Source organism: Gorilla gorilla, chromosome 6, assembly GCF_029281585.2.
Source record: "Gorilla gorilla gorilla isolate KB3781 chromosome 6, NHGRI_mGorGor1-v2.1_pri, whole genome shotgun sequence".
NCBI lineage: Eukaryota > Metazoa > Chordata > Mammalia > Primates > Hominidae > Gorilla > Gorilla gorilla.
The window spans coordinates 105399607-105425947 of NC_073230.2; the positions used below are offsets into that span (position 1 = coordinate 105399607).

At 34.2% G+C, this 26341-nt stretch overlaps 1 protein-coding gene across 2 annotated transcripts in view; it reads left to right on the top strand.

Annotated features, from left to right (window-relative positions):
• SEMA3E (semaphorin 3E) overlaps positions 1-19802 on the top strand; it is a 288304-nt gene extending 268502 nt beyond the window's left edge. The window contains exons 17-18 of one of the 2 annotated variants that reach the window (XM_055392510.2): positions 14876-15332; positions 18089-19802. In XM_055392510.2, the coding sequence (XP_055248485.1) occupies positions 14876-15328 (453 nt within the window). In that variant the 3' untranslated portion in view covers positions 15329-15332; positions 18089-19802. Of the gene's footprint in view, positions 1-14875 lie in introns of both variants that reach the window. The other variant, XM_055392511.2, reaches the window with a different exon arrangement.
• The last annotated feature ends 6539 nt before the right edge of the window (positions 19803-26341 follow it).

Below are 26341 nucleotides of genomic sequence, written 5' to 3' on the forward strand. Positions count from 1 at the left end.
CCATTGTTACACAACATACACAATATAGACATCAATGTATTTCCATTCTCAAATTGCCTTTTCAAGCTTCTACTATATGCCTATTGGTAGTACAAGATGACTTCTATATCAAGGATAATGTGAGCCACCATTTGAGCCTATGTAGATATAAAATACAGAGTACTCCATCTAATTTTATTGGGTGTTTTTTCACTAAAAGAAACGTTTTATTCATTTGTTTGAATTTATTTATTAAGCACTTACTATGTCCTGCCTTATAGAACTTATATTCTGAAGAATGTGGAAAGAAAATAATAACAATAATGACTAAGAATGATATTAAATATATCAGATAATGATAAAGAAAAAAATGCAAGGGAGATTAAATTATAGGCAGAGGTTAGAATTTTAAAAGGGTGGCCATAGAAGTCCTCACTAAGAAGGTCACCATAAAAGTGACATTTGGAAAAAAAATCTGAAAAAAGTGAGGGCATAGGTCATGTAACAGTATGAGATAAAAACTTTCTGGACAATGGGAACAGCAGATGCTAAGACTCTTGAGATAGGAGCATATGTGATATACTCAAAGAACAGCTGAGTGAAGAGCAGTGTGGCTGGAGGTTAGTGAGCAGTAGGGAGACTAATGGACCATGCACCAGAGAGGTGAGGTCAAGGAAAAGCTCACGCAGGGACCTATAGCCATTTCATAGGGTTTTGGTGTTCTGAATTAAAAAGGAAACCATTGTGTATTTTCAGCAGAGCTGTGACATCATTAACATTTGTATTTAAAAAGATCACTTTGGTTATTGTATTAAGATTATAGTATGTTGGGGTGGGGATAAAGGTGGAAGTAGGTAGTCATTGAGGTGATAGGAACACACAGTATTAAGTATAAATCTTCATGCTTAAAAACAACTCTTAATGTGTTCATGCCTTCAAGACCAGATGATTTGCAAGTGATTGCCTCATACACATTGTAGCAAAGTGCTTTGCTATATTTTTCACTATTAAGAAATGTGAAGGCTGTTTAGCATCTCAGATGGAATACTATTTTGGACCTTCTGTTCTCTTCTCTCTGTTCAACTGTCTGCAATTGGTGTTTTGAACTCAGTAAATATCTACTCGGAGCCTACTTTAATAGGCCATGAATAAATACATCTTAGCTCTTGTGAAGTTTACAGTCTTGTAATAAAGACAAGAGTGCAAACAGATAATTATATGTGTTCCTTAAAGATTCTGTTGAAACCAAGGAAAAAGAAAATTGTCTCAACCAAGAGATTGGGTAGGGAGTTGGCATAATAACAAACTGGGAAACGATTCATGGCAGAGATGACATTTGAGCCACATCTTAAAGGATGAGTAGAGGGTAATTAGTAGAGAGAATAATGTTAGCTTATGTTACAAGATGAAAAACAATATGGTACATGTAAATCGTGGCTGGAAATGAGGATGCAAAAATGAGTAGACAGATCAAGGAATCCATTTCAGTTTGTCTCTAAGCCAATGAGAACAACTTAGCTTGACTGTGTACACAGATTATTCTAGAAACTGGCACACAGACTTAGGAGATAAACAGAATGTCAAGAACATTTAGGATGATATTTCAATAGTTATTGAAAAAATTTTGTGCCACATGAACTAAACAGTATTAGTAGAAAGGGAGAAGACAGGTTTCAATTTTTATGAGATAATATTAAGTGGATTTCATATTTGAGAAAAAACAGAAGCAATCACAAAATATTCACATGTTTATTGTTTGAGTGTCTGTGTGGCTAATGGCACAGTAACATGATTCCAATAATACAGGAAAAGAAGCACGTTTGGGAGAAAGTTGTTGAGTTAACTTTTGGCTGTGTTGAATTGGAAGCTCTTATAAATCATTCAGGTGGAGCTGTCCTGCTGTGTATCCGTGTTCACGAATATAAAACCCAATGGAAGATTTGGCATGGCAAGAGATGTTGGAGAGACATCAGAAAAAAATGTAGTAATCAATTTCAGGGGAATTAATAAAAGTAAGAACAATATAGCACCAATCAGTACTTAAATATGACTTACTGTGTACCAAGCATGATTAATATTTTTAATCCTTACAACAGTCCCATGAAGGAGATATTTTTCTTGTTTCTACTTTACAGATTTAAAAAATTGAAGCACAGAGAGACTGAGTTACTTGCATAAGATTACACAGCTTGTTAAGTCAGTTTGCATTTGAGCCCAGACAGTCTGGTTTTAATTTGGGGCCCTTAGACACAATGCAGTGATGCCTCCTCTAGTATAGCTTACCTTAGAGAGTGATGAAATAAAAAGCAAAGTGAACTAACTCCAAAAGCAAGGGGAAAACACATATTTAAGGAAAAGTTAGAAGACAAACTAAAAAAGAGAAAGTAAAAGTAGAAAATAAGTTGTAATTATAGTTAGCATTCATTTAGTGCTTACTATATGCCATGCTATTCTAAGTGCTTTATATGTAGTAACTTATTTAGAACTAACAAAACTTCTCTGAGGTAGCTAGTAGTTTTTAAATTACTTTTACAAATTTGGGGGTTACAGGTGCATATTTATTACATTGCATAGTGGTGACTCTGGCCTTTTAGTGTACCCATCACCCAAACAGTGAGCATTATACCCAATAGGTAATTTTTCAATCCTCATCTACCTCTCACCCTCCCACCTTTTGGAGCCTCCAGCATCTAGTATTCCACTCCATATGTCCAATTGTACTCACTGTTTAGCTTCCATTTATAAGTGAGAGTGCAGTATTTGACTTCCTGTTTGAGTTATTTCACTTATGATAATGTCCTCCAGTTCCATCCATGTTGCTATGAAAGACATTATTTCATTTGTTTTTAATGGCTGAGTAGTATTCCATAGCACATATATGCCACGTTTTCTTTATCCAATCATCCATTGACGGACATTCAGGTTGATTCCATATCTTTATTGCTGTGAATAATGCTGTGATAAACATATGAATGGAGGTATCATTTTGATATAACGAGTTCTTTCCCTTTGGGTACATTCCTAGTAGTGGGGTTGCCAGATTGAATGGTAATCCTATTTTTAGTTCTTTGAGAAATCTCTATATTGTTTTTCATAAAGGTTGTTCTAATTTACTAAAGTTAAGTAAATGGCACGAAATACAATCTAGTTAGTACCTCTAGAGCTGTACGGCTTAAATAAGTAGAAACAGTGAAGTTAGGAGGGTGTGGTGTAATAAAACCAGGAGAAAAGGAGTTGGATAAGATATATTAAACATTATTCTTTGAACAATGCATAAAACGAGGACCAAGTTTCCAGGGATAATGTGTTAAGTGGGATGTCAAGGCAGGATTCATCTAATAACAGGTTAAGTGATGAATGGTGCTCTGTTGAACGAGAAACTGCTAGTTTAGTGTACTCTACCAAAATATTCGAATGACAGAGAGAGAGGTTCACAAAGGTAGACAAGAGTAGAAATAAATTTTGTTTTGTTTTCTTTTTAGTAAAAAGGTGACTTGGTCATGTTTATAGGTTAAAAGGAAGTAGCTATAAAGAAGAAATGTGCAACTAGTTGACGAAGCAAAATAAAGAACATGTGGGAGAGAATATAATCACAGGCAAAATTTAAGGGGTAAATTCTTAGAAGGAAAACAGAGACTCTTCATTCTCTGAATTAGGAGAAAATCAAATGGTTCATTTATGTGGATAATGTAATTTCATCAACAGAAGTTAAGTTTAGCAGTTCCAAAGGTCTTCTATCTTCATTTAAATTCAGTGGCTATGTATATTTCCACATATAGTTTTAATCTGAAATACAAGCCTAAATCTTCCTTCTATGAAGGGTGTATAAATCATTTTTTTCTGTAACAGCGGAGGACAAAACTGTTAAAATTATAGCCAAATCACCACTATACCCTGGTTTATGAAGACTCAATTTCTGCAATTCCACATACTTGAATTTATGAACCTCCATAATAACTGCAAAAATTTTAATACTGAGTAACATCCCTAAGTGGAGAAATTCATTCTTGTTAAGACATATAGTTAAGGTCATATAGTTGAAGTATTTCTGTATGCATTTCTCTTTCTATAAAATGGATAAGCACTACATTTTAAAACTGAGTAAATGAGGGAAAATTTAAATATGCATTATTTGTTTAAATGTAAATGGTTATTAGTGATTGTGTGTAATTTCAGTTATAGTAAAGAAAACCATAGTTTCTTCAAGCTACTCAGAAGATTAGTACCTAATTCCTCACTTCGATTTCATACACATTTTAAATGTTCTGACTTAGGAATATGTTATTTTTAATCCATATTTTTTTTTTAAGTAGGTTCCCCTGAACCTGACAATTATTTAAAGCAGAAATTGAAAAACCAAAGACTTGGGGGCCAAATCTGGCCCTCTGCCTATCGTAAATAAAACTGTATTTGAAAACTGCCACACCCATTTGTTTACCTAATGTCTGTGGCTGTTTTTAGGCTACAACTGCAAAGTCGAGTAGCTACAACAGAGACCACAGGACTTGCAAAGCCAAAATTATTCACTATATAGCTCTTTACAGAAAAAGTTTTTGATCCCTGATTTAAAGGCTGAAATGAAAATGCATACACAAGTAAAGCCCTATAAAATGAATATTATTGTGAAAAATGCCTCTATTTTGGGGGGAAAAAGTCTTTTTGTGCAAAAGTTAGCTCTCACTTTGTTCTGAAACTAAAACTAAAATTTCATTGCAATGGATTTTCAATAAAATCAAGCAATGTGAATAATTTCTTGGTATACATTCTTTTGGAGTTCAGTCATTTGCTGACAAAATCGAAGTATATCCCAAAGACACAATAAATGAGATTGAGTTCTAGGAGTGAGTTAAATCAATTTACACAAATCTCCTGTAGGGGAATTTGGGGGCAAACTCAAGACACATAAAATATCATCTATGCCTATTTTGGGGTGGTGTAAGGCGGACAAGAAAACTGCTGGTCCGTAAGACCAGCATTATAATTTGTAGATCTCTTTGGTAAGCATGAAAGAATTATTTTTTCCATGATCATTATTGATCTTTTTATTGTGGATTCTCTATTTAAGAGGAAATATGTGTTTCTGTGTCTTAAAAATAAAGTGTATCATTTTAAAATAGTTAATTGTATGCATTATATAGACTGCTTACATAATGCACAAATATGCATGTTTATTGTAGTAAATGCAAAAAAGAATGTATATTGACAGAAAAACTCTTAAACTTTAATTGCGCTTTGCTATAAATTTTTTGTTTTACTCAATATCAAAATTGGCATTTTTCAACTCTGCCTTCAGACCACCTACAAGGTAGAATAAATTCACCAAAGTCAATTAAACACTGTTGAGTAATCTAATAACCATGGTTAGCTTATCAACGAGCAGCTCATTCCACATAACTTAGAGTTCATTGCCTCTGTGCTAAGTTTCTATAGTCTAAAATAAAACATAATTTTATTGATAATTCAATGCGTTATGGAGACAGCTTCTGCAAAAATGAAACAATGAAAAATGGAGTGCACAAATTACAGCTTTTAATATTGGGTTATGTCATCGAAGCTAGGAGAATTATGAAGTAAAATCTCCTTTTTATTTTACCATTTTGTTTGTTACATGACTTGTATTTTCCTAACTTTTACCAATGCTATCCTATGGTAGTAACTCCAAGGGATCAAAGCCAGCCATAAGTTTACATTTTTATCTTTATGCACAACACTGAAAGCATCAGTTTTTGTTCCCCATTAATATTATTTCTTTGTTTTCTTGTTTTTATAATGTAAAGTGCATGAACTCTTGCCTCATTTGAACCATCTGTTTAGTAGTTTTGGCATTCTTTTTCAGTCTATTTAAAAAATGTGCTCATCTTTCTAAACTAACAACTCTTTGCAACAGATAAATATTCAGAATTTACTTTTCTAGCCTTGACAAACATATTTGTGTAATATCATTTATCTCATTTTTTAGTTGCACAATAATTAGGAGGCTAGCCCATTAATTTCATGTTTCTTCCTTTTACAATGGCAGAGACAGAGTTCCTATTGTATAAATGCAGAATATAAAACAACTTGTGGTCATAAGAAGAGGAATGAATCTAGAGTTTTTAACTGAACTCTGTTCTGTTAATTTTCCAGGAGAATATTGAGTATATTTCAAAATTAAAACATTTTCTCTTAGATCTATGGTATCAGTTATGGATCTAAGTCTCATGCCACTGACACCATTCTAGCTTTGTGCATCTGATTAAACCGGATAACATGGTAATGCAGAAAGCCCAATGCACACACGTACAGTAGATACTCCAAAATGCCAATTCCTTTCACTTGCAAGTTCCTTTTGTTCTAGTATAAATTATAATTTATATGGTCTTCCAGATCATAAAAATATGTGTGTGCATGAAGATATCCCAGTGTAGAACTGTATATCTGGACTACATTGTTTTAACTCTACAGAATAGCTATAATATTGAACTATTATCAGGCGTTATCTCTTCACCCTACACTGAGATGTTGCCTAAAGGAAATGTATTTATTATGGTGCTGTTGTTGGAAACCTCCCTCTCTTTTTATAAGGACATGCAGAGAGATTTTTCTCAAGTCTCAGTGCCAGGAAAGATGTACTTATCATAAGGAGTAATTTTAAAAATATATTTTAGAGACATTTTAAATCTTAGGATTTATCATACTTTCTTCTTTCCTTTGGTTACTAGGAAATTTAGTATTGAATTTCTACTTCAATTATAGTTGTTGTACAGTTCCTTATATTGTGCAATTTTGTTTTCAAACATTGTCTTTACCTTCATTCTTTTTAAACTTAATTTCTCTTCAGTCTGAGATTCTTATCTATGGAAAATTTGAATAAACCATTAATCACAAACCTCTCTTTACAAACTTAGTTTATTGGTTGTCAAACCACATTAATCATTACAAACAACAGGAGTTTTTGTTTTTGGTTTTGGTTTTTATTTTTTGCTTGCTTGTTTTTGGCTCTTGTTTTTATTCACTTCAGATGCATAATTTACTTATTCATACAATTTAGTTTATGGTGCATTGTGATGATTGGTTTATACAAATTTCTCTTGTTTGACTTTGTTTTTCCTGGACCTCCTTTTTCTACTTTCATCCTTGTTTCTCCATATGCATCTGTTGAATGATTGGAATAAGTCCAATAGTATGTTTGCAAATTGAACAGGTATATAATATATTGAGTATGCATGAACTGTAAAAGTAAATGTATTATATTATAGATTATATTCTCCTTCTTACTTTGTGAACTCAGCACTATGTTTTTACAGTTTATCCCTGTTGCTGTTTGTGTCTCTATTTCATTGCTTGACTGTTACTTAACATACCATAGCATGCATACATTGCTCTTAATTCATTCTTAATTCCCCTAAATGTGGACATCCAGAGTGTAATTAACTCCTGCTATCACATCTTTGACAGTCATCTCTGCAAATAACCCCTTATAGATCTGAGTGGAAGTTTCTGCATTATTATTTGTTAACATCCTTCATTTATGTAATTATTGTCAGCTTGCTCTCAGGATATCTGTGCCATCTGGACTCCCAAAGCAGTTCATGTGGGTTCCTGTTTCCCCACATGCTCACCAATATTTGGTATTATCTTGTTTTCTAAGTTTTGTCTTTCTTCTGGCTATAGGGTAATGTCTTGTTTAAATTTGAATTTCTTTCTTTCTTTCTTTCTGTCTTTTTTTTTTTTTTTTTTTTTTTTTTTGAGATGCAGTTTTGCTCTTGTAACCCAGGCTGGAGTGCAATGGCATGATCTCGGCTTATCACAACCTCTGCCTCCTGGGTTCAAGCGAATCTCTTGCCTCAGCCTCCCCAGTAGCTGGGTTTACACCCATGTGCCACCATGCCTGGCTAATTTTGTATTTTTAGTAGAGATGGGGTTTCTCCATGTTGGTCATGCTGGTCTCGAACTCCCAACCTCAGGTGATCTGCCTGCCTCAGCCTCCCAAAGTGCTGGGATTACAGGCGTGAAACACCGCGCCCAGCCTTAATTTGAGTTTCTAACTTTACTAGTGAGGTTGAATGTTAACTTGCATTCTTTTTTTTTTTTTTTTCTATTATACTTTAAGTTTTAGGGTACATGTGCACATTGTGCAGGTTAGTTACATATGTATACATGTGCCATGCTGGTGCGCTGCACCCACTAACTCGTCATCTAGCATTAGGTATATCTCCCAATGCTATCCCTCCCCCCTCCCCCCACCCCACAACAGTCCCCAGGGTGTGATATTCCCCTTCCTGTGTCCATGTGATCTCATTGTTCAATTCCCACCTATGAGTGAGAATATGCGGTGTTTGGTTTTTTGTTCTTGCGATAGTTTACTGAAAATGATGGCTTCCAATTTCATCCATGTCCCTACAAAGGACATGAACTCATCATTTTTTATGGCTGCATAGTATTCCATGGTGTATATGTGCCACATTTTCTTAATCCAGTCTATCATTGTTGGACATTTGGGTTGGTTCCAAGTCTTTGCTATTGTGAATAATGCTGCAATAAACATACGTGTGCATGTGTCTTTATAGCAGCATGATTTATAGTCCTTTGGGTATATACCCAGTAATGGGATGGCTGGGTCAAATGGTATTTCTAGTTCTAGATCCCTGAGGAATCGCCACACTGACTTCCACAATGGTTGAACTAGTTTACAGTCCCACCAACAGTGTAAAAGTGTTCCTATTTCTCCACATCCTCTCCAGCACCTGTTGTTTCCTGACTTTTTAATGATTGCCATTCTAACTGGTGTGAGATGATATCTCATAGTGGTTTTGATTTGCATTTCTCTGATGGCCAGTGATGATGAGCATTTTTTCATGTGTTTTTTGGCTGCATAAATGTCCTCTTTTGAGAAGTGTCTGTTCATATCCTTCGCCCACTTTTTGATGGGGTTGTTTGTTTTTTTCTTGTAAATTTGTTTGAGTTCATTGTAGATTCTGGATATTAGCCCTTTGTCAGACAAAATTGACAAATGGGATCTAATTAAACTAAAGAGCTTCTGCACAGCAAAAGAAACTACCATCAGAGTGAACAGGCAACCTACAACATGGGAGAAAATTTTCGCAACCTACTCAACTTGCATTCTTACTAAACATTTGGGTTTCTCCTTCTCTGAAGTGCCCATTTATATGCTTTTTCCATTTTTTCTCTTTTATTTCTCTTTTTGTTGACTTGAAAAACTCTTTTGCCTCTTCTAGACATTAATTCATTCTTGAATATAAATGCCCTAAATTTCTCCTTTGATATCGTGTATGTTTTTGAATATAACATGTTTTACATGTTATGGTTTTGAGTTATTTATAATGACTTTCTTTCCTGCATAATCTTGTATTAAAATAAGCATTGTTTTTCCACATTTGTTCTTCTCCACGTAGTATGATAGGTTTCCCCGAATGAGCTTTTAAACAATTCATCCTGTCTATTAGGTAACCATCAGTATCATATATCAGGTTTATATTGGAAAGTGTTTTTAATAAAATAAATTTGTATTTTTATGCTCTGTCATATTAGGTATATTTTCTGTAAGTAAAATAAATAAATATATATACATATATGTGTGTGTATATGTATAAAATTGGTCAAAGGCAGGCCAGATAAATAAACAAATATATAAATTGCTTCCTCTATTTCTTAACTAAAACTGATTTTATTATTAAATGTATTCTCAACTAAATCAATTCAAGGCCTGTGTCTGTCCTTTTCCTGTGAAAGTATGGAACCATATGGTTGGTAGACATGGAAATAACTGCTTCTTCCTGACCAGCTACCAGATGTGCAGAGTTCTTTGTTCAATTACTTTTTTTTTTACTAGAAATTATAAAACATACTGAATCAATCTTTATAGCTAAGAATAATAAAACCGTTTTCAGCAAAAATTTTGTATTTATATAGATTGCCTATAAGAATATTTGATAGAAATGATGTATTATGCACTATCTTCTTGACGGAGAAAATCTGGTCTGCAGACGTAGAAAAAAACACAGATGGATGAAAACAATTCTGTAATCAAGATTTGATGTTGGAGGTACCCAAGTAAACTGACATGGAAAGACTAAATTGTGGAAGAACTTCAGATACAAATTTCTAAGTCATTTTATATTTTTGGGTATTTATAGTCCATGTAAGATACCTCTAACTTTCTAGGTGATTTAACCTACATAATGTATGGCCCTCCAGACCGAGCATGAAAACAGCTTATATTCCTGTCTTTGTAATGTGTATTTGTCATAACCAAGAGTGTAGATCAAAATTCTGAGAGGCACTATCTCTAACATGGAGATAAACAATGTAGGACAATTTCTATGGTAATTGTCATGATTCCGTATCTTGAATCTTGACCAGTCTGGACTTTATATATACATAATGCAGTGTTTCTCAAACTTGGGTTTCTGATTTTTTTTTTAAACCCTGCTTTTTTAACATACCAAACTTGAAAAAACAAGCAACAAACAAACAACCCTAGTTCTAGTGGTCAAGAATTTGTATTTATTTTTAGTTTTGCTTTTTGCTTTCTTTTAAATCACTTTCATAAACTGCTTGCTATATGCTGGAAACTAGGCTAGATCACTTTAATATTTTCTCATGTATTATTCACTCTTACAGGAGATATGACAGAGACAACAAAAGATCATATTCAATAAGGATGTTTGTATGCATTTTTTTTTTTCAGGTAAAGGCAATGTCCTAAGACGTATCTGTGATGTAGCCCTCTTTCATCAGTTACTAAGTGCTCCTGAAACCATGTTTGCTCCTTCTTATTCAAATTATTATTGGATTTACCTGGAAGTTTTTAATATCTTTTGGATATATCTGTATGGGTGTACCCCATTGCTATACATGTTTGTGCTCTATAAATGAATTAGTATGTTCTCATTTTACACTATCTTCTGAATTCTTTACTCATTATAGGATAATTCAGAAGAATAAAGAAATAGGTCTTTGCCCTTTAAAAACTTATATGTTTGAAGATATGAAACTTGTGTGGAAAAATAATTTGAAAAGAAATATAAATAACAGCTTTTGTGCTACAAATGTAAATGCTATTGTGTTACAAAAATAAGCAAAATACCTTTAGGGGCTATAAAGGAAGGGAAAGTTTAGTTAAGCCTGGAAGGAAATGAAAAAACAAATGGATTGGTAGACAGCAGAAAGGAGTTTATTTAAGGGAAAAAGTGTATGTTCAGAATAAGAGCTGTGAGTGGAAAGCAGGGTGGCGATACACGGGAATGGCAGCATAAAGAATTATGAAAAGGAGGGGTTGATTCTGGTAATGTACAGGTTGCCCCCACCACCTGCCCTTAAAAGTGAAACATCTTCCTGGGCTGCTAGCATGATTTATATTAATATGTTCATTAAATATTCACAAGAATAAAACAACACATACATTCCTTATGCTTGTAGCTTTTATTAAAATATTGAACCAAAATTAAAGATAAATTATAAACAAATTGATGCATCATTAAAATGTTTATTTACTGTGTTTTGTTTTTACTGAAATATGTATCTCTATGGATGTAAGATGAGACACAGATTGCCACATATGTGTATGTATAACACTTTCTGCCTGTAGCTATACCATGTGATGACTCCATCCTCCCAACACTTTATTCAAGTGACCTTGAAACTTTTTATGTGTATTACTACATGGGGATGTTGTTTCATTTTCATTTGGCTGTAACTTATCATTAACATATTATACCATCTTTGTTCTTTTTATCATTTGGGAACACGGCTTTGAAAGTGGTTCAGAATCTATGATAAACATAAACACTAACACTGAGATTGATCTTTCACAAGATTCCAAATATAGTTTATTAATTTATATTGATTTTTGTGTCAATAAACACAATAATTTAAAAAATCCTTATAGAAAAAAGAGCTGATCTCCACATCTCCACAAATGCACCTCTTCCACCAACCCTAGTTTGAGAAACACTACATTAAGCAATTTTGGGATCTAGATTTACAAAAGCAGGATCTGGTTAATGGAGCAATTCTTACTGCTCAGGCAAGACATAGAGATCTGAATAAGTTCTAAATCAGGATGTTGACAAAAAGTGAGCTTTAAAGAAGAGTAAATTAGTATCCATTTGTTGACATAAGTGGGGAAAGATGACACAAGAAATTTAATTGAAGGACTGTTGTTAGATACTTGTATGTAATGTTGCATGCTCAAGTGTATGAAGGTTAACAGGCGAAACGAAGGTAATAAAGGAGGGAGGACACTTTTACAGGGTGTGAGAAAGGCCAGTTTGGGAAGATGATATTTAATTCAGTTATGCAGGATGAGGATTAACCAGCCTTAAAGAAGTATCTCAAGGCAGAGATACACACAGAGATCCTGAAACAGAATCAAGCTGGGTATGAAAGAAGAAACAGAAGAAAAGGGAAGATTTGGAGAGTTTGTCATGAGATAAGGTCAAAGAGACAGTTATAAGGTATGAGAATTTAACATTGCAGCAAAAATGGTGATGAGGAAGGGGTGTTTTAAGGGTCACCGCTGAAGAAATGTAAATAGGAATTTGTGATAGCATATAATGAGAGAGAAGTATAAACGATCAACGATTGAGGATAGGGAGACTAGAAGAATAATGATGTCATGGCCAGAAATAGGAAAATTAGTAAATGGAGGGCAGTTTGGGAAGATACTGAATTGTACGTATTAAAGGGTTATTTATGTTTCTTTTAGTTAAAAACACCAAATCCATTGTTTTTTGTTTTTAACTAACAGAAAACACAAAACAATGGATTATCTATGTGTAAGATGTACCATTTTAGGGAAGCTGGCTGAAACAAAGGAATAAAAGTACTATCAAATGGATGGAAATAAAATGTAAGATCAGTGAAGGATGGAGGATTGCACCTTAAGGCAATGAGAAATCTGCAGAAGAAACCAAGAAAGAGTAAAGAAAATAAGGACAGTATAATGGCACATACCTCACAGAAAATAAAAGATGTTTAAGGAGGCAGATTTCATCCATATCAAATGCAGCGATAAATTTTAAAACACTGGAGGCTTACTTCAGAGTCAGTATCATGTGAGGCACGTGGTGGTCACAGGTTGCAATAGATGGTAAAGTTATGGAGAAAGCTAGTGCTGGAAAATAAGTTTGTTCAGAAGCCTCGCCTGGAGGCATGAGTAAACAAGCAGAGGTACACAAAGTCCTTTAAAAGTTAGTTGCCTATAACAGTTGCTAAGGATATTCTGAGAAAAACATATCAATAAAACAGATTGTTTCTATGTGGTGAAGATGGTTTTGCTTTGAGGGTCTTCTTGGTTCCTCACTGGAGAATTTCACTCTCCAGTTAATGGCTACAGCATTCTGCCTACCAGGACATGGTCCCACCAAGTCAAGGGAAGCACCTACAAAAGACTTATGGAGACTCTTTTATTAGCCCAACTAGGACACTCTGAAGCTTCTGAGTTATTAACTTACTTATAATGACTGAAAAAAATGCCTTTGGGGCACCACATAACTTAAAAATAACATCCTTATTTCTTACTATATTACTACATTTTGCCATCTGTTCCACAAATCGTGGTTTGTGGATACCAGTTTCTACACCTGAGTAATCACATTGAAACTTCATCTATGCCAGGTCTCATCAAGGCAGGAAAGAGCTGAGTCTGGCATTCCCGGCCAGGACCTATCACAGGGACAAAAACATGCTTATCATTAATAGCCTTTATTGCCAAATTGTTTGTAATTATTGCCTCTACATTTCTTTTATATTGACAAAGAAGAATATTGCTTTCATTTTTGTGTTCTCAAAGGTGAAATCTGTCAGCATACTGTGAACCACCTTTATACCATTATCGTAAGATCCTGGGCCACAGGAAAACATGATTGTTTTTGGTTAGATGAATGTATAGTAGAAAGATAGAGGTAGCTATTGATAGCACTGTGCAAAAAATCCTCACCTATTTTCTTTAATCTTCACAACAATTTTTCAGGTTATTAAGTTATCTCCGCTTTACAAAGAAAACTAAGGCAAGAAATATACATGAATGCCCTAAATCACCCAATAAATAGTGGTGGCAATATTTGACTCTAACTCTGCCTAATGTCAAATCATTTACTTACTAGTCCAGCTGTTTGTGATAAAACATGAGCTATTCGTTGAAAGCCTTATCTTGCTCTTCTTACTCTGAATTATAATTATTATAGAAGTATTATATCAAAAATGTGACAAAAGATATTTGAGCACTGAAGGTATATTAAAACTTAATATTTGCTAGACCGTCTGATCCTTTAGAGCAGGAACTGGATTTTACTTGTTTATTTTTTAATCTCTTGTAAAGGTCAGCCTATGAAAATGTAAGGGATGTTCACTGAACTGATTAACTGATGAATTTTTTTGTAAGAAGACAAAGTGAAAGGAGCCCAGTTCTCCAAAGAGAGGTCCTTGTAGAAACATTGGTCACTACAATCTGGAGGGCATAATCGTTCCTGAAAGAATGTGGGAAGTGGTATTTGTTCTGTCCATTGAAAAACAAATGTTAAAAAATAAATTTTAGAAATTTTCCTTTCACTCTTACTGTGACCGCTATATTGAAATGTATTTTTTCTGATGATTAATTGAATCATTAGGGAGAAAGCCCTCTTACTTTACGGTATTGATATAAAATGATCTCAAGGTCATTGATATGAAGTGACCACCAATGTAAATCTCTTCAGAATACACACACACACACACACACACACACACACACACACAGATGTAATTATTTATCATTTTTGTGTATGTATGATTTTCAGGGTTTCATTATGTGACAGTGAAAATGAAAAAATTCAAGATAGGTAGTGGAAAGAGTGATGGATTGTTATTTTCTCTCCTGTGTACTTCAGTGCCATTTACTTTTTTGTTTTTGCAGGTGAAGACAGATGACAGAGTGGTTAAGATGGACCTTGGTTTACTCTTCCTAAGGTTACACAAATCAGATGCTGGGACCTATTTTTGCCAGACAGTAGAGCATAGCTTTGTCCATACGGTCCGTAAAATCACCTTGGAGGTAGTGGAAGAGGAGAAAGTCGAGGATATGTTTAACAAGGACGATGAGGAGGACAGGCATCACAGGATGCCTTGTCCTGCTCAGAGTAGCATCTCGCAGGGAGCAAAACCATGGTACAAGGAATTCTTGCAGCTGATCGGTTATAGCAACTTCCAGAGAGTGGAAGAATACTGCGAGAAAGTATGGTGCCCAGATAGGAAGAGGAAAAAGCTTAAAATGTCACCCTCCAAGTGGAAGTATGCCAACCCTCAGGAAAAGAGGCTCCGTTCCAAACCTGAGCATTACCGCCTGCCCAGACACACGCTGGACTCCTGATGGGGTGAGACTATCTACTGTCTTTTGAAGAATTTATATTTGGAATGTAAAAAAGTAAAAAAATAGATCATCCAACTTCTTTGCATTACTTAAAAGAGATTTCTGTAATACAGGAATGATTATGAAGGTGTTATAATAAATTATTCTACATACTCATTTGACTGGATAAACTTCACATAAAATTAACTAATTTTTTAAATAAATGCATTGCTTAATGGTTTCTCATTATGTTTATCAAAAAACAACTAGCTGTCATTTTCAGTACTTGGCTGCTTTTCTGTGAAAATTATTATTTTACTTTTGGAAGACTTAAGATTATTAGAATATTGAAGAAAAACTGGAGACTTTTATAATCATGGTAAATATAAAACTAAATATGTTTTAATATTTCTGAATTTTTCTTTTCCATCACAATGTAAGATATGCAGAATACAAGATACTTTGGCATTCTCATGTGAACTTTCTGTACTCTTTAAGGATTATTTTATTAGTGTTGTTTAAGCCATGAGTGTTAAGTAGCAGGTGTGTTGTGAGTGCTGTAACCCATGAAAGGAAAAATGTGGTCATTCTGAGGCTTGTGCCCTTCGTAAAATATTCATTAAAGTACATTCACACTATTTTTGCTTTATAACACAGTCTTTAATTTTCACTCACTGTGGAAATAAAAACTAAGGTGACTTCTCAGAAAGATATCAAATCTTCTCAGAAAGAATGTCAAATCAGATGAAGTTATAGTTAGAATTCTAACTACTGTAAAAGATTTTTGCTGCCCTCTTGTGGTAAAAAAATTATATTCTAACATTTCTTTTTTCTCTACAGATGGATATCTGTTTAGGAAAGATTTGAAAGCAGATTATCAGTAGGTACATTGATACATCAAGTTCATTTGCAGAAACAAATAACTGAAATAAAAAACATATTAATCCTTGTATCATACTTTAATATGAAAGTATTGTTTATAGATAATTTATCTCACAAGTCAAAAATGAAGATTTTGCAGCACTGAAAATCTATTAAAGCTCCAAATTTTAAGTTTCTAAATAATCTTCGCTGAAATCTAAAATATACTATAACAACCATGTTTTATTTGTGAAAAAATATTAAAGTGATTTGCTCTCAAATATCAAATTTTCTTCTCTCTTTTATATTAAGAGACAGGAAATTGTTTCATGAGTTCACTTAACTACTGAGATATTCAGAGCATTTTTACCTCTCTCTTAAATATTATAAAAAACAATTGTATTTTTAAGAATGTTTATTTATCAAAATCTTTCCTTCTATTAAATATTTAGCAATTACCTTTCTAAAATATGAAATTTTGTAAGATGTTTTCACCTAAATAAAAATTGAAAGCAAGTGGATTACACAGAACCATTATGAACATTTATTTAGATATTAATCTTAAACAGTATTTATTTCAGTTTTCAAAGTTAGCTTATAGGTTATACAGTTAAGTTAAAGTGCTGATAACTCATAATCACTTGCAATTTCATTGTAAAATTAACAAATACATAAATATTTTAAGAAAAATTTAAGTTTATTCAGATAAGTCACCATGCTTCAAAAGATCTAAGAAATGCAAATATACTGAAAATTGACATCCTCTGAAAATTCCACTTGCTATTTACCCAAGAATCCACTGGAGGTCATTACTGCCATTGAATAATAACTGAAAAGACTATGTAGTGAAGTGTATTTTTAAAAACTATATTCAGTAAAAGCCTGCTCAATTTGGAGAAATAGAACCACAAACACAGATCACAGGGGCCTTACAAAGTTTGTGTCTGAACAAATAAGTCAATTAAGTACACTTTATTGAAAATTGCCTTCCATTAACACACAAGAAAGAAAGCAGGATTTTCTCCTGTATCTGAATTTTAAAATTAAAAAGGCAGATAAGACATAAATAGTTATCATTTTAATTGCAATAACACAGACAAGTAGTTAATGATGATAACAATGGTGTAACTTGTAAACTAAATATTTGGTAACTGAAGCAATAGGCAGAGGAAAATAGCTTTTCTATGATACAAGTCATAAGAAGTCCACATACTGAAGTGTGTTTGATTAAAATAAAGTGACTATTAACCAGAAAAGAAACATTTTACATAAAATGCTAAAATTTATTATAGGAAAATAAATCAAACCCAAAGAAAGTTTATTCAATGCTAATTTGAAAGAAAATTGATAAGAAAACTTTGAGGGCCCAAGTCCACAATTTGGTGAGACCACTAAATTTTACATATACACACACATATGTACATATATATGTATATAATCTTGCTTCCCGCCTGTTTATGGCAGTACTGAAGAGAAATGGGAAAGAAGAGGGAGGGAGAGAGAAAGACGAAGGGAGAGAGAAAGCAGTTTCCAAGGATATGTTTCATGTCCCATCATTTTCTCAGTTTCTCCCTCTCTCTCCCAACACACACACACACACACACACACCCCTCACATACTATAAAATAAATCTTCACTGCCCTATCAAAATACAAATAAATCAATCTATGCTGTTCTGTCATTCTTGAGAATCTAAAACATACCACAAAAATATATCCCCAGTCTTTTGTTCTGTCTGAGGTTAGAATTAATTCAAATTCAGAATCTGTTGTGAGAAATGCCCAGGCTTTAAAAATTAAAAATGGATGCATCTTCTCTGAACTCAGGGAGGGCACATACTTAGACACCTACAAGACTTGGAGGAATTAAGAGTTCACCCTTCATCTCACCAAATTTTCCCCATTTTTCTCTTTCTTGCAGAAGGAGAGAAACCATGCTCTCTAGCAACATTGAGCAAAAATCATAACCACTCATCCTAATTTCTAAGGGGCACCTCCATCGAGGGCTGGTCTCCTGCTTCTTTAGACCTCTTCTATCTTCGTTACAGGAGAGGACCTGTGGATAGACTTAGTTTTGACATAAAACAATGCCCATTCACCTCCTCCTTCAGCACAACGTCACCCATTGGGCAAGAGATCCAGATTTGTTAACAAGAAAGATTTTACTTCGTGATTCCACGTCTATAATTCTATATTGCTAATTTTTTTCTTTTGTGTGAATTACTGAATATTTCAGTGCAAAGCTATCAACTTGGAGAAACAGGGATTAAAAATAAGGATAAACACTAATAAGAGCTCTAGAAAAAAGGGAACAGAAAGTCTGCCTGTTTAGTAAGTGGCAATTCCATACATACTTTAGAGTTTTTTCTATCTAAAATGAGTTAAATACTTAGAATGTTTGTAATGAGTGTTCAATATTTGCTATAGGTTTTAGAGTTTTGTAAATCTTCATAGTAATTATAAACATTTGTAAAATTTGTAAAATACAATAAGTCATTTTGAGTGTTGGTGTTAAGCATGAAACAAACAGCAGCTGTTGTCCTTAAAAATGAATTGACCTGTGGCACCTGTAGCCTAATAAACATATTAAGAAAAGTACTTAGTATTGTATAGATATTTGGATTCCAAGAGAAAATGCAACATTTATAATAAGAAGTCCATACTCTTTTTCTTACAGCAGAGCATCACACTGAGTTCCATTTTAAAAAAGGACTCATTTTTCAGGCCAACAACTGTTGCATTTGAATCAGATATAAATAATAGATTTTCCACAAACACTCAGCTGATTGTAGCAGTGTTATTTAAGCTGGTATGTTTATTTTTTTTTTCTTGGAAGGATAGCTTTATATTTTGGCTTTCATTATAGATTGTGTTCTGCTTGTGTTTAAATGGCTTACTTATAAGCTAGAGCACTATATGGGAGTGTTCTTCTCTGTATGGTATCCTTTTATTTGCTTGGCTGGGTTCATAACAGTGTGTGCCATATTCTTTCTTTTCACTGATTCTAAGCCATGAGACTTATTAGCATCTGGTGGCAAGCTGCAGGGACCATTAACAGTGTGTCTCTTTGACTACAACGTGGATCTGCCACTACGCGCTATGTACCATTATGTACAATCTCTATTTGGCTCAACTTCGATGAAAAAGAAATAAATATTTGCTAAACTCTCAAGTGTCGTCTGGGGAGCATTTTCTAAGTTTTTGCCAACTGAACTCAAGTTTTTTATATTAAGCCTAAATGTAAACATTCAATGCCAGACTACCACTGTTTTTTTGGGGTTTTTTTTAGAAGTTAGAAAAGAATTCAGTTTTCTTTCCTGGGATATTTATAAGCCAACTTTCCTACAGAGGAAAAAGTCTGTTAACTTCATTACCTTGCAGCAGTTGGGTTTGTTTATGCAACCTCGTGTTGCTAGGACCAGCAGCCAGAAATTCCTTTCAAAGCTTCATCATCCAGATAAGAGATATGAAAAATGAAAGTTTTTAGAATGGTAACTCGTTGAATGTTTACGATTTTTGCAAGCCTCAAGTTCTAGCTTAATGTATCTGAATTGCTATTTTCTCTGTTATTTTTATAAGACCTTGGGAAGGACATTTAAACGAAGTGTGGTGTTAAATAAACTTTTGGGGGTGCATTTTGTTTCTGAGGCAAATTTTATTGTATTGATAAGTAATTAGTTACAATGTTTTAAAAGAAAAAATTGGCAGCAGCTCATGGAGTGTGTCTCTGGCAGCTTTATGATGTGACAATGACATTAATGGTAGTTGTTTATCATATTTCAACCTTGCATTCATTTATAATATAGGCCTACTTTTAGTATAGTATTTGATGAACTAATTGAAACTGTTCTTCAGATACATTTTCAGTCTTTAGTCAGAGGAAGAAGAGAGACAGTTATGGTAACTAGAAATCTGTTGCTTACTATTCAAAGGAAACAAAGGTATCCACCCATCTTTTTATTCAAAAACAGTATGCCAGGCACTGAACCAGGCACTGTATAAAGTCTAGAAATGTTAATAATCCCATTGTTACACAGATAAATAAAAATTAAATTATGTTTTTAGAGACTATGTTTGCAGTGTTTATTGGAAAAAAATCCCAAATCTTCATTTTACTTTATAGTGCATGAAATGCAACAACAGTGCAGTTTAATACAAGCATTTATTCTTTCAGAAATACAGTTGGTATACACAGGGGATTAGGTCCAGGGCTCCCATGTATACCAAAATTCATGAATACTCAAGTCTTCCCGTCAGCCCTGTGAATTAAAATGCAAGAAAAGTCTCCTGCCTCTGTATATGTGGGTTTCATATCTTATAAATACTTTATTTTCCATCTGCATTTGGTTGAAAACAATTCACATATAGATGTGCCTTTGCAGTTCAAACCTGCATTGTTCAAGAATCAACTGGACTTCTAATTATGAATGTTGAGACTCCTGGTCAGGATGACATTTAGAAGCCAGGCTTTGATTCAGAGGAATTGCAATAATGTAGCAATAATAAATGGTATATAAAAAGAGAAATAATTTAACAAAAAAGAAAGAGATCAACATAGAAGCATAACATCTTTATGAATCTGCCCCTACATTTGCCTTCTTCTCATCCATCTTTACCCAGCAGCCAAAGTCATCTTTCTACAACAAATTCAATCCTTGTATAACTCTACTTGAAGCCATTCATGGCTTTTGCATGGTTGATATGGTTTTTGAGCCAGTAATGGAACATAAATGCAAGGCAATGATTGGGCTTGAAGCCATAAATCTGGACACGTGTTCAGCAGAAGATAGTGGCAGCAGGAAGCCCAGACCCTGCACAATGAAAGGAATACATATGATAGATACCAGGTGAAATGTTAGGACTTCTCACTGCTTTGGGCAGATACAGAAGCCTGAAATCTGGGTACCTACCATTGCATGGGGTTTTGTCATATAGGAGCTGCATGTAAAGCCAGCTAAGGCTAGGACACAGACTCATTGCAGGTCCCAGGACTGACTTAGCCCCCTTTTCCTCTTCACTTCTCTTCATGACCTGGGATCCCTGGAATATGAGACGCCCAAGTCATCTCAGTACTAGAGCCTAGAATAGCCAAAGAACCTTTTCTGGTTTAGTAGCCCTGAGGTAGGGATAAGGAGGTGGAAGCAAAAGTAAAAGCTACAGGCAAAGTACTAAAGACTGAATTCTGTCACATCTCTCTGGTCACCCCTAATTCACATGTTGAAGTCCCGACCCCCAATGTGGTAGTATTTGGAGATGGAGTTTGGGGAGGGTAATTATGGTTAGATGAGGTCATGAGAATGGGGACCTCATGATGGGATTAGAAGCTTTATAAGAAGAGGAAGGGAGGGAGGGAGAGAGAGAGAGAGACAGGGAGAGAGAGACAGAGAGAGAGAGAGAGAAAGAGAGAGAGACAGAGAAGACTGGAAAGGTACCATCTGCAAACCAGGAAGATGGCCCTCACCAGGAACCAAATCTGCTGGTACCTTGATCTTGGACTTCCCAGCCTCCACAACTGTGAGAAATGTGTCTGTTGTTTAAGGCACTCAGTCTATGACATTTTGTTATAGCAGACTAAGCAGATTAATACACACAAGAAAGCACAGAGAAAGGTGGGGAGATTAAGGATAAACAGAAATACTAGAACCCACAAACAAAATATTTCAAAACATCTCAAGATATCTAAAGTTAAGTAAATAATAATATCCGGGAAAAGTGACGAAAAGTAGCCTCAGGTATGATGTTCTGAAGGTCCATAGCTTTTATTAATTATTAAAAGGATAATTGACCCGAAGGTCAAGAACAACTGTACTAGTAAAATGTATCACATTATAAATTAGGACATATAACCAATGATGTTAAATGACTTTTTAAAGGTAAAAAGAAGATGCAGAATGAGAAAACAATTCTGTTCATCAAATGTTGTACATTCTTGTAAAGAACACACTGTACATCTTATGGGATGAAATTTAACATAAAATATTGTATATGTCCTGGCAGAGCCTCAGAATGTGACTATAATCAGAATGAAAATTTGCATTCATTATAGCAATCTATAGATATCTTGGTTCATTGCTTCTCTAGCCCAGGATGAAAACATAAAGTTCATTGCTTTAGCTGAATAAAAGAATATATGAATGAGTGGATGATGAATGAACAAATCAGTCAGAGGATAACATCATTGAGATTCAAGTAACAAAATACCAATAAGAAGTTATTTAAATGAAGAGGATATGTATTCCCTAATATAACTAGAAATCCAAAGGAAGGCAGTCTCAGGGCTGGTTGATTCGGTCACCAGAATAACATTTTCCAAAGCTCAGGTAATTTCCATGTCTCCTCTCTGCTGTCCTGTGAATTGGGTTTGTCCTCAGGCAGGTGCTCTAGGTATCTACTTTTTACACCCACACAGGTACAAATGGTAGTACTTAAGATTATCTGCACATCCTCTACCCCAACCACACCAAAGCCCCACAAGACTTCCATACCAGGATTGGGTAAATACCCATATCAGGAAATCTGGAAAAGCTCATTTCTAATCTTATAATAGAAGACAAAGTATATCTGTAAGAAAGAGAGCGGGAGAGACAGCTGTTTGTTAGAAAAACGTCAAGATCAGCTACAGACATCATCTGTTGAGGTAATAAAAAGTAGGTGGAAAACCAACATTTAAATTAAAATAAGTAACACTGGTGTGGGATAGGCTTTTCCTACTTCCTGAAATGAAAATTCAGAGAATTAACTCCCAACCTAAGAATCCAAGTTTTGACCAAATACTATACTCAGACAATGTTAAAAATATCAGGGTTTTTTTGTTTTGTTTTGTTTTTTTGGTGCATTCTACATGTTTGAAATTCTGCTACAATAGTTTATGAGAAAGTAATATTTGAGAGTGCTTTCTGAGGATGGGTTAATCATGGATAGATTCATTATAAATAATTACAACAAAATGGGAAAAATATGAAGACCACAAAGAATATTCAGTTACATTTTACAAGACATAAAAAGAGAGTACATTTTTTTCTTGTTGTGCAATCTTTGAAGAACAGATGGCAAAAGTGGGGACACTTCAGGAGCACTCTTAGAACATCTGTTCCTGTCACTGTTAGGAAATTTAGTCTCATGGACTACAAAGCAAAATCTCCAGAATGTCTGAAAGGAGCCCTGGCCTGAGCCAGAAGATCAGAGCTCTAGTTCTCATTTTGATAGAGCTAGAAAAACCTCTTCGTTTCTTTGCTTCCAAACATGTAAAATATGTTTCAGCTTCCAAATATGTAAAATGAGGTGGTTGGACCAGATGATTTTGAAACACATACCATTTATAACAATGTTTCATCCTTTAAAATGGGATTTCAATGAAAAGACCATGTTCAAACATCTTCTGCAGGAAAATCCAGCACTTTAGTATGGAGACCAAATTACCTTTTCTTTAAATTTTTTACAAGTTTATTGATGTACAGTTGATGTGAAATAAACTGCACAAATTTAAAGTATATGATTTGGTAAATTTTGACTTACCTATACATCTGTGAGCCCACCACTGTCAAAATGATGAATATATCTATTATCCCTAAAGCTTCTTGTGCCCTTTTAAATTAGTTTATCTCTCCACTTCCTCATCCACTACCCAGGAAACCACTCTTCCATTTTCTGAAACTATTGATTAGTTTGCATTTTATATAATCATATACATAGAAACATGCAGTTTGTCCTCTATTTGCCTAGCTTCTTTAACTCAACATCATTCTTTCCAAATTCTTCCACATTTTTTAGTTTCCCAATAGTTTACTCATTTATATTACTGAGCAGTATTCTACTATAATGGATATAGAAAATTTTGATGGACATTTTAGTTGTTTCCAGCTTTTGTCTACTACAAATAAAGCTACTTTGAACATGTGCAAGTCATTACATGGACATATACATTTATTTCTCTCGGGTAAATACTTAGGAAAGGAATTTCCAAATTGTGTAGTTGATGGTTATTTAACTTTCAAATAAGCTACCAAATAGTTTTCCAAAATGATTATACAATTTCACATTTTCACCAGCAGTGTATGAAAGTTCTATTTCTTGTGTATCCTAACACTTGATATATTGTCTTTTTAATTTTAGCCATTCTATTAAGTATGAAGTGACAGCTCATGGTGGCTTTTTTTTCTTTTTGAGACAGCGTCTTTCTCTGTCACCCAGGCTGGAGTGCAGTGGCACTATCTTGGCTCACTGCAACCTCCACCTCCTGGGTTCAAGCGATTCTCCTGCCTCAGCCTCCCAAGTAGCTGAGATTACAGGCATGTGTCACCATGCCTGGCTGATTTTTGTATTTTTAGTACAGATGGGGTTTCGCCATGTTGACCAGGCTGGTCTCGAACTCCTGTCCTCAAGTGATCCACCCGTCTCGGCCTCCCAAAGTAGTAAGATTACAAGCATAAGCCAGTATGCCCAGCCCTCATGGTGATTTTAATTTGCATTTTCCAAATGACCAATGATGCTGAGAATCTTTTCATGTCTTCTTTGGGCCCATGACTGTTCAAATGTTTTGCCTATTTTTACTGAATTGTTTAACTTGTTTTTATTAAATTGTAAGAGCTCTTAATACAATTCAGACCCAAGGCTTTTGTCAGATATAGGTTGTGTAAACTTTTCAGTCTATGGGCGTTTTTGTTCACTTTGGTAACAATGTCTTATGAACAGCAATATTTTTTATAAATCTAATTTACTGACATTTCAAACTTTATTTTGAATTTAAGAATTTTTTGCTATCCAGAATATTACTAAGATTTCCACAATATTTTATTCTAAAAGTTTTCTAGTATTAGTTATTACATTTATATCTATAATTAATTTTGTATATGCTGGAAGTAAGTGTCAAGATTTCTTTCTTTTCATATGACTATCTAATCATTTGTTGAAAAATAATTCTCCTATTGAAATTACCTTGGCACTTTTTGATGAAGATAATCAGCTATTAAAAAAAAAAGTTAGGTTGGCTGAACCAGGCTAAACTCCCATGCTTGATGGTATATCCCTGTCCCAAAATGTCAAACATTTTGAAAATATGAAAGCCTTTTGCTCTAGTTTTTAAAATTCTATCAAATAATGATGCCTTTGATTTATTATGCACACTTCTTTAAAATGCGAATGACTTAAGAATTGGGTGGGCTGGAATTCATACAAGCAGTATCAGTTAGATCAAGCTAACAGCCGGGGCCACCTGAACTACTGAAAGGACATTTTTGATTGGGGATTGCGGCAGAGGGGACAAGTAGAGGAAAATTATAAATAGGTGTTTGGTCTTTTAGAATAGAACACTTTTAGGGAAAATTAACGCCTAGGTTGAGACATTGACAGTAACAAAGGAGAAAGGTGCTCCTAGAGGTAAGGAAAAAGAAACTAGGAGTTAATACAAGGATATTATACAATGTTCATTATGTTTCTTTTGCCCTTTATTCAGGAAAAAGGGGTACAATTTAAATGTGCTTTATAGAACCCCTTTATGTCTCCTATTGTCCACTTCCTGAGTTCTCTGATTCCAGTGCCTTCTTCTTTCTGCATTTGAGGTCTCCACTCATAGAAAGCTAGTTATTATAGGTGAAGTATTTCAGGGACATATCAGCTAAAAAGGTTCTTATGGGCTCTCAAAGTAACCCAATAGCTGTTTATAACATTATTTTCTTAGGGGTAGTACCTTTTGAGTTAGACTATTTTGCAAAGGAATGCAACTTACTCCTTTGGGCGTGGGTTTGAAGGATTTCCTATGTTATATCATCATAAAATGTCATCTAAATTCCCAAAGATTTAATTATATGCAAACTAATCTTAATGCTAATATATTTTACTGCAATGTCATCTTCAACAATTTGAAATTCTTATTTGGTTAGTATATGCTTTATTAACCTGTGTATTATAATGACTAGAATAATATGTCAAATATAAACTCATTTGTAAAAGTTGTGCGTCAATGGAAGTTTATTCTATCATTGTTATTCTATCAGGAGTGTTATAGCAGGTATATTCTTGGTAGAAAACTGAAAATTAGCTTAGAGTTTATTTTTAAATGTGAGAATGTCTCATTTCTTCAATTAATTAATTCCATTTATAGAATACACACATTGGAACACTGTAAATTTATTCCAGTTTGTCACATTCTATACGTAGACAAGCAGTCAAAGCATTT